Raw genomic sequence first — 21,922 nt, 5'->3', positions numbered from 1 at the left:
TTGTCAAATGTCACTTTCATACGCAAACCGTAAAAAGATGGGAAGAAGGACAAGGATGTAAACTTGCCAGGGTAACACTAAGTAACCTTGAAGAGTCAACATCAAAGAAGTACTTGGGAATGACCAGGAAAAACCTACGTTTGGCAGTTGGTTTTTTAACTGGTCATTGTTCTCACTAAGCAAACACCTCCACACACTGGGGCTAGCAGACACACCTCTATGAAGAAAGTGTGAACGAGAAGACGAAACTGTAGAGCATGTCCTATGTGAATGCCCAGAGCTATTGTTAATACGAGAGTACGCGTTCGGCGAGTCCTGGCCTGCCCACATAAGAGAGATGCCTCCTAGTGACTTGTCGACCTTCCTAGAAATGGCAGGATGGACAATGAGCTAAGGATGACAGCTCCCTGGGAGGACGCACAATGGGTCAATTGTGACCTAAGTGCTGTGAAACTTAACTCGCCCTCCCTACTCTACAGATACAGATACAGTGTTATATGAACTGTTTTAAGTAAATTTTACGCAAAAAATATTTTTTCGTTTGCTAAAAAAAAGCAGTACTGAAAGAGTTAATCTAATAAATTTTCATAACTTAATTAAACACGTTTATGAATCAAATGGTTAACATTCACAGAAGGTCTGTTTTTCACAGGTAAGTATTTTTTGAAACAAAAAATAATACTAAAAAGGTTCTGATACGTATTTGAGGTATTACACACATAGGGTTGGTAATAAGTTATGTGATTATAGCAATAACAATAAAATTGGTTTCGAATAATGACGACTAGGAGGGCAAAATCGATATAAGCCCTGAAGTTAACGTTAACGTAAGGCGTGCCATTGCTTATTAAAAGATTTATTTTCAGACGGTATTTGTTAAGTATATACGGATAATTTCTAATTTCACGAGCAAGTCGCAGAGTATAATGCTGAATAAAGGTACTTACCAACTCGTGCGTGAACTATTTAAATACTTTGCTTCGATTTTATTTTGGAAAATTCATGTTGACGTTATGCTTCGAGGAATTTATGTCACCCTGAAATGTGTATTATATAATTTTATTAATAAAACGGCGCAACGATAATTCACGATTCAGTTGACGTATATTAAAATTTTTGACCAACTTTATTGGTTCCGCGTAATTAAAACATGTCTAGCGCAACTATAAATAAATCTGGAATTTAAAAACAAATTGAGATATAAACAGGTAATGACATAAATAAGTCATTCTGTTATGTTTGGATGACAAATTTATGTAATGCATTTAATATATAAATATGGCGTATAAAAATATGTTTTAATTCTATAATGTTAACAAATAATATTTTTCTTAAATCGCTAAACTAAAAATCCGTAGATTTCTAGTTTCGCGATTCGCAAAATTCGTGAAATTATTGTTGCTTCTTTTCTACGGAAAATATTTGTTTTCACGTTCAGACCTTCTATAACAAACGCTCTGATGAGTACTGTTAGGATAAAATATGGATAAGCGAATATACAGAGGCCCTATACGTAAAATCATGTCTTAACTGTTTCTCTGCTAATATTTTTCTTCTGCAGTGCAGTTTCTGCACTGCGAGGCTTATGCGTTACCTATTACCATTTAGCGAAGTGACCTAGCTTCTCTGGGGTCAAAAATCAACCAAAAATAATTAAATAAATAGACAAGGAATTGTAACCTCGGAAACCTTTTTTGAATGGTGCTAGAAAGGTCACCAATGAAAACACTGCGGACGACAGCCAGTTGGTGGAGAGCGAGTCCTGGGTTTGAAACTAGCTTTTGGAACCGGCAATGGGTTCAACGGACGAAATAACTAAAGATAGGACAGGATAAGATATATTAGAAAAGATGCAGAAATAAACAAAAAGATAGATGGGTAAAATTACCAAAGATAAGATATGATAGAAAAAGGGCGCCATTTCAACCGTGTCAACTTTTTTCTTTCCTTTTACTGTCATTTGCCAACATTCTGCTCCATATGTAAGAATGGGCTCTACAATTACTTTGTAGATAGTCATTTTAGTTCTCATAGTAGCTTTGTTGGACCAAAGTATCGAATTCAGAATTTGAACAGTCTTCCTGCCTTGTTGCACTCTATAGTCTATATCTCGTTCCGTTGTTCCTTTACTGCAGATAATACTTCCCAAATAATTGTATTCGTAGCACCTTTTCATCTGTCTAATTTCCAAATCCGGGTCTTCGTCTTCACTGCCTATTCGCATATATTCTGTTTTAGACATATTCATACTCATCCCCCATTTTTCGCATTCATCTTTGAGCTTTCTAAGCGTATAATCTGCATCTTCTTCACAGCTTGCAATTAGTACTTGATCATCTGCAAAGAACAGCGTTGTCAGATAATGGTTGTTAAGCTTCAACCCCATTCCCGCACATTTTTGTCTCCACTGGTGCAGTGCTTCTTGGATATATATTTTGAATAGGGTGGGGGAAAGACAACATCCTTGTCTCAAGCCTTTCGTTACTGTAAATACCCTTGAGAAAGTATTTCCTGTTTTTACAGTGCTTTGAGGACATTTATAGATGTTCAGTATTGCTTTTAGATATGTTTTACTAAGGTCCGTTTTCGTCAAGACACTAAATAAGTCTCCTCCTGCGTAGGGAGGTTTCGAGCTGTTCGTTTTTCAATTTCACGCACGATCTTCCTACTCTGAAGCCGCTTTGTTCTTAATTTCTTTATACTCCTCTTCTATTCTTCTTTTCAATATACGACCATATAACCTTTACAGCGAGCTAGTTACGCTAATGCCTCTATAATTTCCGCATTCTTTTCTGTCTCCCTTTTTATAAATGGGGCTAATGTGGGCGAAATTCCAATCGTCTGGAATCGTTTGGCCTTCAATTAAGCATTTATTAAAAATATTCACTAAGCTTTCCAAAAGAGCATCTGGTCCATGTTTCACCAACTCGATGGGAATGTCTCCAGGCCCGGGTGTTTTTCCATTTTTCATTTGTTTCAATTCTTCTTCAGTTCTTCTTTGTTTATCTTATGCACCTCTGAGTTTTTTGTCACTGAGATATGGTCAGGTCTTTCCATAAATTCGTGCCTACTTTCTGTTAATAGCGTTTCGTAATATTTTTCCCACTTTTTATTTTGAATCAGGTTTATATTTCCCTCATCTTTTCTTTCTTTTCTAATACTTTTTATGAATTTCCAAGCTTGTGTCACTTTGGTTCCTCCTAAGCATCGGTTCAATTCTTCGCATTTCTCTCCCCACATAAATTTTGGTTTTTCAAAAATGTCGTTGTCGTTTCACGGTCAGACCTGATGGTACAACATAAAAAAAGTTTTTTATCATAGAGGTAGTCTTACATTACAAGTGAAACACTGTTGTCTACTTCTCTGTGGTTCTTTTTTAGAGCTGCAAAGGGCATAACGCTGTGGATTTCCATGAGATGGCATATTTTGAGCTAAAGCCAAGTTCGTCTCGACTGGAACATGCCTCTTAAACTAACTATAACTTGTTCCTGCTATTTTTATGTCTCTTTCTAATACCTTTAACTCCTATACGCCAATAAGAGACAGGGAACCTGTAGTCAATTTTTGTTTTTGTTCTTCACTCCTTTCTGAATATAAAATAAAAGAATTGACGAGGAAACATCTACAAAATGCCAAAAAATGTGCAAGTACGATCTTTTGCTCTTTATGCTTATTTCTGCTCATAAGAGTGATATTATCTGCTTATAAGAGTGAACAAATTATTTCTTAAAGGGCCCATCTCTTTTAGCGTTGTAATACCATGTGAAATGAGAAAATTACTACAAAAATATTGTTTTCTTACCTTTTTACGTCATAGTTGCTTCTCTAGTCAAATCGTCCTCTAGTCATTACTTTATTTGTAGGAAACTCACTAAGGAGTCCTTTGATATCCTTGCAAACTGTACCACATCCATAAATTTTTGATTTTTTCAATCACTCATAAGTGACAAGAAAGTAAAATAACTATCAAAATATAATTTTCAATAACTGACTTTGAGACATTGAGATAAATTCATGAAAACACGTTTTTGTAAGGTTTTCCCAGTTTTTACTCACGTTTACCCGTATATATTCCGAACTGTGATCTGCTTCAACCCAAACCCTAAAGCCTTTTTTATGGGCTTCATAGACATATATTGACGTGGTAAAGATCTTCCTTTGAATCATTTGATCGACTGATTCTCAGTGGGTTCGTAGTGGTAACTGAGAGTTTCCAATAACTACTTGTTCTCATCATCATCATCATCACTGGCTCGACAACTCTTTTTGGGTCTTGGCCTGTTCTAGGATTCTTCTCCATTCCGATCTGTTTCGTGCTTTTTTTCTCCAGTTTTTTATTTTTAAGGTTGTTATATCATTTTCTATTTGTTCTAAGTATCTCAGTTTCGGTCTTCCTCTTGCTCTTTTTCCTACTGGCATCTGTTTGAATATTTTGTTTGGTATTTCGCCTTCTTCCATTCTTTCTACATGTCCTATCCAACGCAGCCGTCCTATTTTGATGAATGTTATAATATCCGGATCCTGGTATATTTTGTATAGTTCAGAGTTGTATCGTCTTCGCCACATTCAGTTTTCTTTTGTGCCCTTATATATGTGTCGTAAGATTTTTCTTTCGAAGGTGGCTAACAACGTTTCCTCTCTTTTAGTAAGTGTCCAGGTTTCTGAGCCATATGTGAGTACCGGTCTTATTAGGGTTTTATATATTTGGCATTTTGTCTTTCTTGCGACGTTATCTGATCTTAGGTGTCTAATTAAGCCATGGTAACATTTATTTGCAATAAATATTCGCCTCTTCACTTCCTCCGTAACGTTATTATCAGACGTGACTAGGGATCCCAAGTATGTAGAACTACTTGTTCTACAGAGGTATAATCCTAAAAAGTTAATCATAACCCGCCCCTACTCTTTTTATATTGACGGGTGAATCCTTTTTTTGAATCATATCGATTCATCGATGGACTGATTCCCAGTGGGTTCGTAGTGGTAACTGAGAGTTTCCAATAACTACTTGTTCTCATCATCATCATCATCACTGGCTCGACAACCCTTTTTGGGTCTTGGCCTGTTCTAGGATTCTTCTCCATTCCGATCTGTTTCGTGCTTTTTTTCTCCAGTTTTTTATTTTTAAGGTTGTTATATCATTTTCTATTTGTTCTAAGTATCTCAGTTTCGGTCTTCCTCTTGCTCTTTTTCCTACTGGCATCTGTTTGAATATTTTGTTTGGTATTTCGCCTTCTTCCATTCTTTCTACATGTCCTATCCAACGCAGCCGTCCTATTTTGATGAATGTTATAATATCCGGATCCTGGTATATTTTGTATAGTTCAGAGTTGTATCGTCTTCGCCACATTCAGTTTTCTTTTGTGCCCTTATATATGTGTCGTAAGATTTTTCTTTCGAAGGTGGCTAACAACGTTTCCTCTCTTTTAGTAAGTGTCCAGGTTTCTGAGCCATATGTGAGTACCGGTCTTATTAGGGTTTTATATATTTGGCATTTTGTCTTTCTTGCGACGTTATCTGATCTTAGGTGTCTAATTAAGCCATGGTAACATTTATTTGCAATAAATATTCGCCTCTTCACTTCCTCCGTAACGTTATTATCAGACGTGACTAGGGATCCCAAGTATGTAGAACTACTTGTTCTACAGAGGTATAATCCTAAAAAGTTAATCATAACCCGCCCCTACTCTTTTTATATTGACGGGTGAATCCTTTTTTTGAATCATATCGATTCATCGATGGACTGATTCCCAGTGGGTTCGTAGTGGTAACTTAAAGTTTTCAAATACTTTTTGAAAAGATGTCTAATCTTAAAAAGTTTATCATAACCAGGCTCTCCTCTTGTCTTCATATTGACATTTACCACTAGGAGTAATGTGCACAAAATTTTATTTTATTGGAAATATGAGTATCTCTCATCTCTAAATTTGAGAACCAGTAGTCTTTTAGAGCTGGCAGTTTTAATTCTTATCAAAATATTGATTTCAATAAAAACTTCCATTTAATTTCTAGTTATTGGCAAACATTGTGTTGTACCACCTAATTTCTGAGCTTATAAATTACTTTGGAAAGTTATTTCATCGAATAGATCTTCTGAAAACAACCACATAAAGAATTTATAATTATTAAATGTAGTACTATTTGTTATTGATATCCATATACAAATATTATGGCCTTCTCTTTTTAGAGAATCTTCTTTAGAATTTCTCTTGAATATAACTTCCTCCAACAAATTATTTTTTTTCTATAAGCAGAATCTTTGCTACATACTTTGTGTCGTGCTTCCAATCAGTCTTATTCGTTAAAAATCTATCCACAATGTATCTATATATTTCAATGTATATTTGTATTGTAGTTAAGGGTAAAAAAGATGGGTATTATTTATATCGTTAACATTTTATTGATAAGTAAGTCTTTTATAGGTTAACAATTCTTTATAAAATAATTATACTAAATACAAAAATATATCACTTTTGTCCAACAGCAGGCCCTTGGCTATGTGAAACTCCAAGAAATATCTTGGAGTCACAAACTCCAGTCGCTCTTATAACGAAAATTTTGAACTAATAGTGGTAGTGACCTGGATGTCCTGACTGTACCGCTTGATAGGCAGCGAAATGAGCAGCTTTGGCGGCTTGTACTTCAGGAGTTTCAATTGGTTGTCCATCGGGACCAATTTGAGCTGGTGGGCCTCCAGGTCCTCTGTAGTAAAGTGGTTCGTGAGAAACGGGAGCGTGAGAGTAAGCAGCTGGAGCATATTGAGCAGCAGCGTAATGTCCAGCACCGCCATTGTTATAGTCCTGAGTATCAGGAATGTTTTGTCCTGGGCGGCTCAATACTTTAGAATATTCAGCGAAGTGGTGGGCTTTGGCAGCTTGTACTTCAGGGGTTTCTACTGGAACACCATTGTGATCTAAAACAGGGATGTGAAAATCGTAGATTCCACGGCGTCTTCTGTAGTGTCCATGTCCGTAGGAACGGGCAGCAGCTTCAGCATGAGCAGCAAAATGGGCAGCTTTAGCTAATTGAACTTCAGGTGTATCTATTGGTTGGCCATGTCCAACAGCTACAGCCGGAGCATAAGCATGAACGCCATTCCTTTGAGCAGCGACAGCGTAGTCATGGTAGTGTTGTAATTTGGCAGCAGCTACTTCGGGTGTATCTACGGGAAGAGCGTTATGAGAAGCGTATCCATATTGAGCCAAAGGAGCACTCTGGTATTTAGCTGCTGCGTGAGCTGCTAAATGGGCAGCTTTAGCTGCTTGCACTTCGTGCGTTTCTACAGGATGACCATCAGGACCTATAACTGGATAGTGCTGGGGATAGAAGTTGTAGTGAGAAGCAAATCCTGCTTGAGAGATAGCAAAAGTGCAAGAAAGGAGAATCTGAAAAAAAAATTAACATGTTAAAATCTTTATAATACTACTAATGCTACAACGATACAAAATTTACCAAATTTACTAATATTATAAATAAAAATAATGGAATTGAATGAACAAAAATTTAAAAATTATAATGGTCAAGGATGTTTAAAAGTAAGTAAAAACTGTATTATTTTCATTAATGCTGTAGAAGTGTAAGACACCACAGTAGACTAAGGCTACTGATTTTAATATAAATACTTTTCTAGTATATTCTTTTGTTAAATATACGAAATTACTGCACTGTATACCTAAATGAATATCCGCAAAACTTAAATTATAGAACAAATATCAAGGAAAAAAGAACGGAGGAAATATAGAAATAATGGGAGAGAAAGTTCAGTGCAACAGTTGACAATATTACTCCAGAAGTCTTCTATCACTACAGTGACTGTAAGTTAATCTTAAAATTCTCGGAAGATCCAGAGCAAAATAATGCAAGATATAGGTCAAGATGGTTTGAATAAAATTTTTTGCGAAAAAATAATAATTAAAATATCATCACAACAAAAATTTACAGCCTCCTAGATATCATTAAAAATATTGATATTGCTGTATTAAATCCACATAAAAAAGCAATAAAGTAGTCAACATAATGTACTTTTAGCCCATTTTTAATTCATATTATGAAGATTGGCCTCTTCATTCATCTTCATGTATCTTTTTTTTCTTTCTCCCTTTTAAAATTGGACCTACAGTAATTTTCTTAATGATATCGCTTTATCGGATTTATCATCGAATTCTTTATTTTTTGGTAGTATGTGCTCTCCAGAGTCCAGTATCCTGATATTCCATTCAACCTCCATTTTAGTTTTAGAGGTTGCTCAGCGGAGTTTGTTGTTATGGTTCTGCTTCGTATCCATTTATATTTTGTTTTTTAATGATATATGCATCACAGGAAATATTAAAAAACGATAACGTCGAGGAAAGCTGGGACAAACTAAAAAAAAAATCCTAATTAACGCAGCAACAGCATCACTTAGAGAAAGGAAAGTAACGAACACTAACGTATCAAAAAAGAAAACTCCATGACTTAGAGAGGAAGTGAAGACAAAATATGAAGAAAAGAAGAAAGCCATTTTATAAAACAGAACAAACACAACTGGCATAAAACCGTTATAAACGAATCAGAATTGAAACGAATACTTTAATTAGACAAATAAAAAGGGAATACTAGCAGAGCTTCTCAAAACAGATGGGACAGACTTCTACAAAACATAAAAAAAAATAAGAATGATCAGAGGACAAAAAAAGAGATAAACGAACTAATAAAAACGAAAAATATTTTAAAGAAAACATGGGCAGACCACTTTCAATCCATATTTGCTGAAGGTGACAATAATTAACCAACAACACCAGAGGTAATGACAAACGAAGATATAAATATTGAGGAAAAAAATAGAAAATTACCAGAAAAGGACAGAATACCGAACGAATTCCTTAAGTACGGAGGACCAGATCTGACCAAACAACTATTAAAAGTAATCCAAAAAATAATAGACCAAAACAGAATTCCTCAAGAATGGAGATCAATTATTCTAATACCTCTCTTCAAAAAGGTAGACAGATCGGACCCAAAAAATTACAGAGAAATGAATTTATTAAACACAACCCTAAAATTAATAACACAAAGTAATAACAAATAAACAGAATGAAATTATAACACTAGCAGAAGAACAACAAGGTTTTAGGTCAGGAAGATCATGCACTTACACTTTATATTTAATTAGGCAAATACAAGAGAAATGATTATAATACAATAAATCAGCATATCTATGCTTCGTAGACCTTATGCAGGCATTTAGACGGGTCAAATTAAAGGACGTGATCCACTTATTGTACGCAAGAGAAATAATCAAAACCTACCTTTAGGAATAATCAAAACGATAGAAAAGCTAGCAATGGGATAAGACAGGAAATCTCTCTGAAACCTTTATTGTTCAACCTTATTATGGATGAAATAATAAAAAATAAGAACTAAAAAGGAATACCAAATGGAGTGCAAACGATGCAATACTACTTTCTCAAAGTGTAAATGATTTACAACGTATGCTGCACCAATTTATTATAACCGCTCGAAAATTTAACGCGTTTATTTACCCAAAAAAGACAAAATGCATGGATATAATAGCAAATTTACTCAGTTGTAAATTGGAGCTGGAAGGACAGATAATAGAACAAGTGATGGAGTTTAAATATCTAGGCATCAGTACAAAACTACAAGACTACAAAAAAGATGGAACGGTAACTTACTGGAGGCACATTGAAAAACATAGAGAGTCATGCCTATATAAAAAGAAAAAAGAAGCATTTGTTTTTCCCAGGCTCCTTGAGTTTTCTTTATTCTGTTGAACTTATTCCTGGTATATGCCCATGTCTGTAGCTGGTATCTTAGAACAGGTACGACACATTCATTAAATTAGTTCGTAGTTACTATAAAAGATATTTTTTGGTTTTTATTGTAATCAACTTTGATCTGCTCTAAAAGCTTTTTCTGAGTAAATACATTCTTGGACTTATTCTACATTTATTCTGCTTATGTTAATTTATAAAATATGCAGTAGAAATATGGAAGTCAGAAGGTTGGACGAGATATTATATTATTTCTGGATTGATTAGATACTGGTAATCATAAACCCTTAGGAAGAGGTGAAGTCAGTATAACTCTTTTGAGTCCAGCATTAGTCTCTCTCTAGGCAATACCGTAAAGCAAATCCTTGATACAAATCGTTACAAATCTAGACCAGAAATTTTTTTCTTTTTAGTATCAGGCTCAAGGAATTGATGCCAAGTCAATCGATTCAGTATTGGACACTAGAAGGTATATCTGACGCAGTATTACAGACTGATTTGTAAACAATAAAGAAACAAGCGTCTGAAAACAAATCCGAACACAATTGGTCATTATGCTCTGGATAGGCATATTGTGACAAATCCTACACATATAAAGATAGAAGAACAAAAGTCCGAAAATATAGATATAAAGAGAGGAGTAAGACAGGGCAGTGTTCTGTCACCATTACTGTTTAACGTGTACAGTGAATCCATATTCCAGGAAGCGATAGCGGATCTGGGTGATGGAATCTCTGTAAACGGAAGAATAGTAAATAACATAAGATTCGCTGATGACACCGTTATAATGGCAGACACCCTGGAATCGCTACAAGAATTGGTAAATAGAATTAACGATTATTGCATTAGATACGGACTAAAAATACGCAACATGGAAATGAAAGATTAATGATAGAGCAAACCCAAATAGAAAAAGTAGAGACATATAAATATCTGGGAACCTGGGTTGATGACAAAAATGACCAAAGCAGAGAAATAAAAGTCTGAATTAAAACTGCAAGGCAAGCATTTGTGAAAATGAAGACAATGCTTACCAACAGAGACCTTCAGTTGCATCTCAGATTGAGGGCTCTAAGATGTTACATATTTTCTATCTTACTATACGGAATGGAAGCTTGGACATTGAAGAAACAACACATAAGAAAAATAGAAGCGTTCGAAATGTGGTGTTACAGAAGAATATTAAAAATTCAGTGGGTTCAAAGGATTACCAATGCTGAGGTACTACGACGTCTAAATAAGGAATTAGAAGTTATGAACAGCATAAAAAGAAGAAAATTAGAATATTTGGGTCACATAACCAGAGGAGAAAAATATGAGCTGCTGAGATTTATTATGCAAGGAAGGATCCAAGGAAGAAGAAGCATAGGAAGAAGACGCATCTCCTGGCTGAAGAACCTTAGAGAATGGTTTAACTGTAGTTCACTACAACTTTTCAGAGCAGCAGCCAACAAAGTGACCATAGCCGTTATGATATCCAACCTCCGATAGGAGATAGAACTTTAAGAAGAAGAAAACAAATCCTACACTGTACATATTACATATTACAAATTAGGGTGGCTCTTGGCCTGACACACTATGACCGTTTACAGATTTGTGGTGCTATCCTTTATCACTTAAAGCTCCTCATACAGCCCTATCTTCTTAATAAGGTCCTTGTGAGGCCCCCAAATTGACACAAGACGTGCAGAGCATTTCTCGTCTTCTAGACAAAGATCGACAATTGTCCTCTTCCGTCAAGCTCATACGACTCAGTCTTATTGATTTTACACTGTGACTAACAAGGTTTTTTTAGTAAAAGGCAAAACAATTTATTCACTTTATACAAATATCTGACGAGTGTCATTTGATCTGGGGGCCGCGGGAAATCATCTAAACAAACAACTTAAGCAAGTATATCATAACATAAAACTAGAACTAATAATATAACTTGAAAAAACCGTCGAAACAAAAAAATAATTCATCATAAATAATTGTTTATTGTATTGAGTAAAATTGACATATAAGAAGATATTTTATTTTCTTATCAAATTATTTAGAGTCAACACACAAGAAAAACATTATATATGTTGGTCTATTCTTTGATTCAAGTATTGCGAAAGAGAAATACATAAATGCAGGTTATTTATATTTCAGTTAAATATGAATTAATATAACTCTCATAGAGCATCTGAATTGCTAATGTGCTCATGTACATTGCTCACTACACACAAACTATTATAAAGTGTGCTGCAACTACCACACAATATTCATGATATTCTGCATAAAAATGATTTATTCTTTAATTTTAACCACCTACTGCTTTATGTTTTGAATCTATTGTTTTAGTAACGCGAAATCAAGGACAAGATGTTTTTAAATACTGGCAGAAGAATGAGGCAATTTTATATTATTAGTTTTAGTTTGTTTATATTTTAACATGAACAATTAGTGTTTTGAATTGATATACTTGTTAACGGTATTTGTAGTTTCAAATTTCTGTTCTATTTAGAAATATTCAAGGCTGATTGGTGTATAAGATATCAATCCAGAATATTCGTTTACCTATTATCTAACTGTTTCTTTTAATATAGTATTAAAATGTGTTAGTTTTATTAAATACTACTTACAATAAAATAGAGAATAGCAAGTAATTAATAGGCAAAAAACATAAGCAAAGACATGATATAAGTGATAATAATATTAGGAAATATTTACTAGATTTGAAAAACTCGAAGATTTCACTAGGAATTAGAACAGAAGAAAAAAAAATATGCTAAAATATAATGAATCATGCAGAAGTTGTTCCAGAAATTCTCATACAATATTTCTTCCTAATATTTAATCTCTTTTACCTGATAAGATTCCTTAAGTCGCGTAATTATCTGAACCTTTGCCGTTTTGCTTTTTAAATATATTTTAAGTTTTGGTTTTTGGTGTTTCTTTCATGTAGTTCTAATTTAATTTAAGTATAGTTCTGATACCCTCAAAGAAAAAGCTATTCCGCCTTTAGAAACTGAGAAAAGATACGTGGATGACATAAATGGGAAACAAAAATTTAAGGAGATTGGAGATCAAAGAGGAAGTGAGCTGAAAATAGGGACGTGGAATGTCAGAAGTACATACGAAGTAGAAGCACTAAAAAACTTAACAAATACCATGGGGAAATATGTATTATACGTGCTAACGTTGCAAGAATCAAAACAACTAGGAAATGAAATAGTAGAAATAGTGAAAAGCACTCTCTTTAAAAGTGGAGAAGTTAACAGATACTTCGGTGTTGGATTTATGGTAAATAATAGAATCAAAAGATTGGTGGTAGATTTTCAACCGATCAGACAGAATATGTTACTTAAGGTTACATGGAAAGTATAGAAAAATAAGAATTGTGAACGTACACGCAACCACGGAGCAAAAATATATAAAAACTAAAGCCGAATTCTACGAAAAGCTAGCAGAAATATTAGAGAAAATACCGAAATACGACATGAAATTAAGCCTCTGAGATTTAAATGCGAAATAGGCATAGGCAAGGCATATAACAGGAGGGAAAAGTTTACATCAAGAAAGTAACCTAGACGGGATAAAATTGATAGAATTGGCAATGGAGAATAAAATGAAGATAATCATTACACAATTGGACTATAAAGACGTATATAAAATAATGCCAGTAGTGATCATATATTGGTAATAGCCAAACTTAAACAAGATCCACCTGTATTTTAAAAGAAAGAAAGAGATATAAAGTGGCCTTACTTAAGGACCAACAAGAGGTTAAAAAATGAGATTGACGCAAGATTAGAGGAAGACAAGTTAATGTCTGATACATTGGAAGAAGAATGTAGTAAAATCGAAACAGCAATGATAGAAGCAGCTAATGTTTGCTTAGGCAATACAGGAGCGAAGAGAAAAGAATACTGGTTCGACGAGGAATGTAAAAGAGCACCAATGCTAAGAAACCAGGCAAAGTTGGAAAAAGACAATAATAGAACCCAAGAAACATAACAGAACATGCGACGAAAAGAAAAGAAGCTAAAAGGATCTGCAGGCAAAAAAGAGAGATAATTTGGAAAGAAAATTAAAAACAATAGAGGAGGATTACATTAGCAAAGAAATAAAAATTTCTATCAAGAAGTGAAGAGAAACAGAAAAACAATCTTTTGTAGGTATAAAGAAGGACTACTTCTTGGAAATACTGCAGAGGAATAAAACAGATGAGCACAATATTTTGAAGAACTGCTTAATACTGAAGAACAGATGCAAACGATGAGGCAATGGGCCAATCAGAGGATAATGATGATGAGTACGTAGAGGAACCAACAGAACAGGAAATAAAGGAAACAATAAAATGGCTTAAAAACGGTAAAACAGCAGGGGAGAATCTGCAGAGGGGTCCCACTGCAAAGAAGGCTGTGTAATTTGATGGTGAGATTGTGAAGATAGGAGAAAATGCCAGAGAGATGGAGTGATGCCGTAATTTGCCCTATACATAAGAAAGGTATTGTGAAAATTACAAAGGGATAGCGCCACTGGATATTGTGTACAAAATATTAGCAAAAATCATACGTAATATATTGAAAAAATACGAGCCTGGCATAGTAGGTGAATACCAAGGAGAGTTTAGAGCAGGATCCAAACTACGAGTACCATTTTCTACTATAAACAGCAATTTATAGCGTAAGCAGATGATGTAATCCTCTTAACAAGAACAAAAAAAGAGAACTTAAACACATTTTTAAGAACTTTGAAGATGAAGCAAGAACGTTTGGGTTGTATATGAATAAAGCGAAAACAAAGTATATGGAAATGCGTGGTGAGATAACAGAACACAATAAATTTGTCACACTTAAAACGAGAGGAAAGGATTTCAAAATTGAAAATGTCAGCCAGTTCGAGTATTTGGATGTAACAATAACAAATAAAGGGAAAGAAGAAAAAGAAATAGATAAGAGACTATTAAAAGGAAGTAGAGCAATGGTCTCATTAAACAATATTCTAAAAGCAGAAAATATATGTAGGGCAGCATTCGAATATATGAAACAGTCATTCGGCCAGTGGCAGTGTATGCCTGTGATACCAGGACTATGAATAAGAAAGATGAAATGAAAATCGAGATCTGGACAAGAAACGTGTTGCGGAAGATTTTTAAGTGGAATTAGGTCGGCGAATGTAAACTGACGAAGAAGAACAAATAAAGAGGTAATGGAAATGTATGGAAAACCCCTAATTGTACAAAAAGTCAAAGCACAGAGTTAGGTGGTTAGGTGACATCACTCGAATGCCAGAAAAACGTTGTGTAAGAAGGTGCTATTTGGAGGAGGCAGGGGTAAAATGAAGGGACGAAGACCATGGAAAAAGTGGTTAAAAGCAGCTAAAAGTGATTTAAGTGGTATAGGAGTGCAGAATTGGAGAGAGAGAGAAAGCAAACGACCGGAAGAAGGGCAAAAAATAAACAAAGAAAATAGGATTCAAGGGCCTCCATGGCCTGTAGCACTGTTACATATATATATATATATATATATATATATAAAGGTATTAACTTTATTAAGACATAAATATTTGTTTCGTTTGATCAAATCGTACAAATGACGATTTGATCTATTCTGTTAAACATTTAAAAGACAATCAAAGAGTACAATAGTTGTCATTAGAAAAAGTTTCTTCCATTGCTTAACATAATTGACTAGTACGTTAATGAAAATGATAGCATGAAACAAAAGAGTCACGGAGCATATTTTAGTTTTGTGTAATACATTTAACGCACGACATGACAAAAACAAGTTGCTGCTGTTACTTGAACTTTAAGATTCAATTGACCGGTAACTGACATTTGAATGTATTTTAGTAAAAAAAAGAAGATAAAATGTCGTAGTTTTACATAATACAAGAAGCTACAAATAATAGCAACAGATTAAATACAATAATGGATGCATCTGTGTGTATAATACGTGAAATACGGTAAGGTACAGTAAAATATTCAACGATAGAATAAAATTATGAATTCTGCTAAAAAAATTCAAGCAATGTTTAAGTAACAAGAAAAATATTCTTAAATGTTGTTATTTTTAAACATGATGCTGGTTTATATATTATTAAAGGCAAATATATTTATAAAAGACCACATGATTATTGTAGACCATCTACATAGAGTCAAAAATAAAACATTTGCTTATCTATGTCATTCATATATTTCAAAAAAGCGTTCTATATTGTGGAAAATTGAGAAATTTAATAAACGCACCAAAGAAAAGAGAAACATTATACATATCTCGACAATAATCTTAATAGCCAAAGGAATAATTTTAATAGAAACTCATTAACAAATAATACAAATAAAAATGGAAGTTGTTAGGTTGATTCCCATTTTCAGTAGATGAGACTATTAAAAACAAGCTTAAGCCTATTAATATGCTACATATTCAAAGTTCTGCATTATGGGTTAAAGCCATTGACATTAACTGTAGCTACTATGATTCGGCTTAAGGCTTTCGAGATAGGAGTATTTTACGTAAAACCTGGGTTCATTAAGTTATCACTGCGGGCGTACTGTGCAAAAGCGAGAATATTTAGGACATTCTTCTTCTTCTTCTTGATGTGCCTATGAGTTACCAATGTTGTCGATCATCATGGCAATCTTTATCTTATCTGCAGCAGCGCGGAAAAGCTGCACAGATGTTGTATTGAACCAGATTCTGAGATTCTTTAACCAAGATGTTCTTCTTCTTCATGGACCTTGTTTTTTAAATATCTTTCCTTTCGTGATGGCTTGAAGGACAGCATATCTGGATTAATTTCGCATAATATGTCCGAAGAACTGTAACTTTCGAGATTTGATGGTGGTCAGTACCTCTCGGTTCTTATTCATTCTTCTGAGGACCTCCTCATTTGTGACTCGGTCAGTCTACGGGATCTTAAGCATTCTCCGATATAGCCACATCTCAAATGCTTCTAGTTTTCTGCACATATCTTCGTTCAAGGTCCACGATTCAACACCATAAAAAAGGACAGAGAAGACGTAGCATCTCAGCAATCTTACTTTTGTATCAAGAGAGAGGTTGTGATTCTTGGAGAAGGCCTCCATCCGATTAAAGGTGGATCTAGCTTTTCCGATGCGTGCTCTAATCTCCTGGTTCTTGGTCAATTTTTCATTTATTATGGTGCCGAGGTAGTTGTAGTGTGTCACTCTTTCTACAGGGGATTTTGACGTAGAGTTGACCTTCTCTTATTCTTTTCTTGCTAATTATCATAAGCTTTGTCCTCTTAACGTTTATATTGAGTCCATATTGTTGACTGTAATACGTGATTTTGTTCATAAGAACTTGTAGGTCTTCTAAGTTGTCTGCAAATACTATGGTGTCATCTGCATATCTGATGTTGTTTAGCCGATAACTATTTAGCAGAATACCTTTTTTAGTTTCGTGCAAAGCTTCGATAAATATTCTTTTAGAGTACAGATTAAAGATTAGAGGAGACAAAATACAGCCTTGCCTTACTCCATGCACGAATTTCACATAGTCAGTGTGTTCACCTTCAACTCTGAGATTTGCTGTCTGATTCCAGACAGCTATTTAGGACATATAGGTGAAAAATAGAGAATTTTACAGACTACACCTCCAATTGATTCTCGTAGGATATTTTAGTAGCACAAAGGGACTAGGAAGGGGACGTTTTTCTTTGATATAAAATCTACGAGAATTATACAACATAACTATTATGATTTCTGAGTTTTCCACGCTGTGGTAAAAAAATTATGGATAGCCATAGTAAAAAGAAAAGTCAAATTAACCATGGATAGATTAAGATCATCATATTTATGCACAAATAATACGACTATAATACTGATTCACAACGATTTACATTAAAAGAGATGTTAGGTAGGGAAATACCTATTCTCAAAATTATTCACTTAACAGACACTATATGAAAAACCTAATATTTGCAGCCGATATAATATTGCTATCAAATAGAGGAGGTAATTTTTATTTGCTTATAAAGGATATAGCAGCAAAACCAATAAAAAAAGGTAATGGCAAAACTTTAGTTGTAAGGCAAATAAAAGTCGAGAATAGAGAGATATTCACAGAAACTGTATATATCAATCAGTAGGGAAAGTATTCAAACAATACGATCTCCCTACTATTACCAACGTTCCCAAAAATGGTCTTATAAAAGTTAAGATAAAAAAACGAAAGAAAAATGGAAAGGCTTTTGGCCGAAATAATGCTAATCTGCAGGCAAATAGCCATTTTCATCCATAATTATATTACCAATTTTAGCTAGTCATTTTGGCAATTTTAAAATAAATATGAGCAGGACATTCAATCAGAAGCCAGAAAAAAATGCAGCAAAGATGAGACTATCCGAAGATAAATCAATCAAAAGAAAAAGGGAAGCATATAAGTTGAAAAGGCCAATTTCCCATCAAATGTAAAGCTTGCATTCTAGTGGAATAAAGCATGCGATAAAAAAAATAAAAATTATTAATATATTGATAATTTTGTACTGATAGAACAAAGAGGTAAAAAAACTTTAAAGCACAGTAGAGGAACAATTTTTCAGAGAACATAACATCATAAACCCTGGACTATCAAAGGTATTTGCATATCAGCCAAGAATATCCGTTTACTACTGTAAATCAAGAAATTTATTACCAACGTCTTTGTCACTGAATATATCACCAAGCACAGAGAAACCTATCTAAAATTTGTCAAAACGGCTAAAATAATGTACTATTAAAATGGTCTGGGAAGTTCTAAAAATGTTGCAAAATAAACTTGGTCCATAATAAACGATCTTCAAAATAAAACTAACATAACTCGAACATTTTCTTTTCAAAACCCTGAAAATCTAAATAAATACTTCGTTAATGTGAGTAAAAATATAACATTAACTATTTTACAAAACAAGATCCTATTTCCTATCTCCCCAATTCAAAAAACCGATTGTCTTACTATCACTACTATCCAAAATTACTAAGAGATTTATAAAAATCCGACTTATGTCCTTTCTCGTTGAAAATAACATTTTATCACAACGTCAGTTTGACTTTTAATCTAATAAATGTACGTAATGCCATGTTTTCTGTACTACGTGAGGTCTACCAAGCACCAAACAATAATCTTTACACTGTCATTGTTTTTTGCGACTATGCCAAAGCTTTTAATTATGTAAATCACGACATTTTGATAAAAAAAACTAAATTTCTACGGAATTCGAGGTATTTCTTGGAATTTATTCCAATCTTATTTGGAAAATAGAAAACAACTAGTTAGAGCAAATGATAGTGACTCTAGTCACGAAAGCATTATATGTGAAGTACCACAAGGTTCAGTATTGGGTCCTCTACTTTTCCTTATTTTATAAATGAGATCACTCACTTTAAAATTGATAAAAAAATTTTCTTTTTGCTGATTATATCAGTATCGCCTCGAGGAACTCTAATATTGCAACTCTTCATGCATCTACAACTTCTAATCTATCTAAAATAAAAACCTGGTCCGACTCTAATTTTTTTTAAGATGGATAAGATAGTAGCATTATCCTGTAAAGGAGCTCTTTAACCCTTGCTTTTTAATAATTGCCAGATCAGTATCGTTGATTCTGTAAAATTTCTTGGTATTTTTATAGACAGCAACCTTAAATGGTCCATTCTATTTCGAAGGAAATCAATTTCGAAGGCCAATGTGGAAGTTTAACCGGTTCAAAGTGCTTATTTTTGAAAAAATTTGGTATTAAAGTGAAAGAAAAATGTTTGTTAATAAAAAAACAAAATGAAAAACTATTTCGGTATTTCTGTTTTTTTTTCGGTATGTTGTAAGACAAAATTTAGTTAAGATATTACTGTTCAAAGTTTACATTTATTCGTGATTAGTGACTTGTTCAAGACCCTTCAATTACAACCCTTTTAACAATAAGGGTTAAAAAAAAAATAAGTTAAATGATCTAATTGTTCTTAAAAATACCTACAAAATGGTTTTTTAAGTATTTCATAGCTCAAAAACTAACCGAATTATCAATCACATATTTTAAGATATATCTGAATGCGTATACTAGAGCATTGATACACATAATGTGCTAAAATCACATACATACATTCTCTTCGCTTAAGGAAGGGAGATTCGCTTAAGATAAATCATTAATAGAACATTGGAGCCTCAGCCATTCACGGAAGTGGTGGAGCGATGAAATAACGAGTAAAAAACAATAAAACAAAATATTTTATAACGGAATAACAATAAAAATAATTGTATAAAACAGGTAATTGACCTAAAATCATAAAGGAAGAAAAAGAAGAAATCAAACTGGACTAACATCGAAAGCTTCTCCAAGAGTTAGCGGAAACAGAAGACAGACGTGTATTTCTAAACCAATTAGCAATTTAAGTGAAAAACTCAAACAAATGATGAAACAAACATACGATAAGAACCAAAATAATTATGTATAAAGTTGATTTTGATAAACTACTACTTGTTTCTCAGTTAATAAGTGAAAAACTATAATTTAATTGAAAACTTATACAAATGATGAAACAAACATATAATAACAACCAAAATAATTATAAAGTTAATTTTGATAAACTACTGCTTGTTCCTAACTGAAGTAAATATAAACTTTTGCATTATTTCTTACGATATAGGTAGATTTTTATTTAATCTACTTATTAGTTTGCAAAAATTGTAAAATTAATTCTTTTTTATTAACGTTTGTAGATATTAAAAAACCGCAATAAAAATGACTTTAATTTTGGATAAATATCTTAACACATTGCCAAACCTATACCAATTTAGGGATTTTTTCTTAATTACTGAAAATTTTAATTTGTTTGTTCTCGTATATAATAAAAAATGTAAAGCAACCTTATAAAATTCAAAAACTTCTAAAAAAATGAATTACTGGGTGTCCCATCAAAATAATTATCAAATTGATTAATTTGTGTTGATTTTATCTTTTAAAATTGATGATTAAGTAAAAAAGACATAAAAGGATAACCAAGTATAGAAAACTCATTAAAAGATTTATTAGAATAAAAAAATTGACTGATGTATATATTTTAAATTGTTCCGCCACATACTACTAATCAGGGACACCCTCTATCATACACTGTTTTAACACTTTTTAAAAAATCGCGCATTTTCACACACCACCATTATCACAATCCACTATCGTGTACTCACCAAAATTTTCATTTTGCTGAGATAAATGATTTCCCTAACCTCCTAGAACTAGGACTGTTAAAAGACTATGCTTTACACTTCAGCCCCACGCTGTATATATGAAGTCCCCCCAAAGCTAAAAATCCCCGCAAGAGTACCTCCCCAAGAGCTGCAAGGTCCCCTTTCACATTTCGTGGGTTCTTGAAGCCCGCCAAGAAGCGAGCCGAGAGAGATAGCATGCTCGAGGATTTTTTATGTTTAATGTAGTATCTTTTTCGTAGTAAGAGATAGAACGTTATGTATTATTTATTTAAAAAAAAAGTTTAAAGTTACTGTTATATTTCCAAATGAATTATAATTCTGATATACGTAATTAACATTTTCCTAATACGCATATCTTTATTTCAAAGTTAGTTTTTTCTATTATAATATACTTAATCGATATCAAATAATAAAGTGTTAATTAAATGTTAAGTGTTAATTAAGTGTCAATTAATGTTAGATTTAAAAAATGCTGTTCTACAATATTTTTTTTTATATTTTTGTCTTTGGTTTGGAATATTTAGCCACGTAATTACATATAAATATTGATATTCTTTCATACAGGATTGTATAGGGAGGACATTTTTCATGCTCAGGGGTTAATTAATGCTACTTCATTATAACACACAGGACATAACTACGATTAGATAGATATGCAACATATAGGTACATATACAAAGGAAATATCCATTCAAACGATCAATTTTTCAATTACATCTTTAATTTAATTTTTTGCCAAAATTTCATGATTACATAGTTTCACAATTTTTGTATTATGTTCACTTAATAGTACATTAAAGTTCAGGAAAGCTTTTAATGTTAGTTCCACACTCACAACTGCCTGTTAGGAGGACTCCGATTTTCTGTAAATGATCTTTAGAAAACATTAATGGTGTACTTTTAATCTTAAAAAAGTCGACATTATGTTTCTATTTAGTACAATAACTATGTAAAATTGCTTCCCAGCTACTGTTG

General features: G+C 33.2%; 1 protein-coding gene across 1 annotated transcript; it reads right to left on the bottom strand.

Annotated features, from left to right (window-relative positions):
- Positions 1-6,377: 6,377 nt before the first annotated feature.
- On the bottom strand, positions 6,378-21,064 carry LOC140442878 (uncharacterized). The gene is made up of 2 exons (XM_072533838.1): positions 20,927-21,064; positions 6,378-7,385 (listed from the first exon to the last, which is right to left on the bottom strand). The coding sequence occupies exons 1-2, from the start codon at positions 20,936-20,938 to the stop codon at positions 6,564-6,566; spliced, it is 834 nt and encodes a 277-aa protein (XP_072389939.1). The 5' UTR covers positions 20,939-21,064; the 3' UTR covers positions 6,378-6,563.
- Positions 21,065-21,922: the final 858 nt, after the last annotated feature.

Source organism: Diabrotica undecimpunctata, chromosome 6 (genome assembly GCF_040954645.1).
Source record: "Diabrotica undecimpunctata isolate CICGRU chromosome 6, icDiaUnde3, whole genome shotgun sequence".
Classification (NCBI taxonomy): domain Eukaryota; kingdom Metazoa; phylum Arthropoda; class Insecta; order Coleoptera; family Chrysomelidae; genus Diabrotica; species Diabrotica undecimpunctata.
Note: the sequence above shows the minus strand (reverse complement) of the source record. Positions and strands in the feature narration are given on the sequence as shown.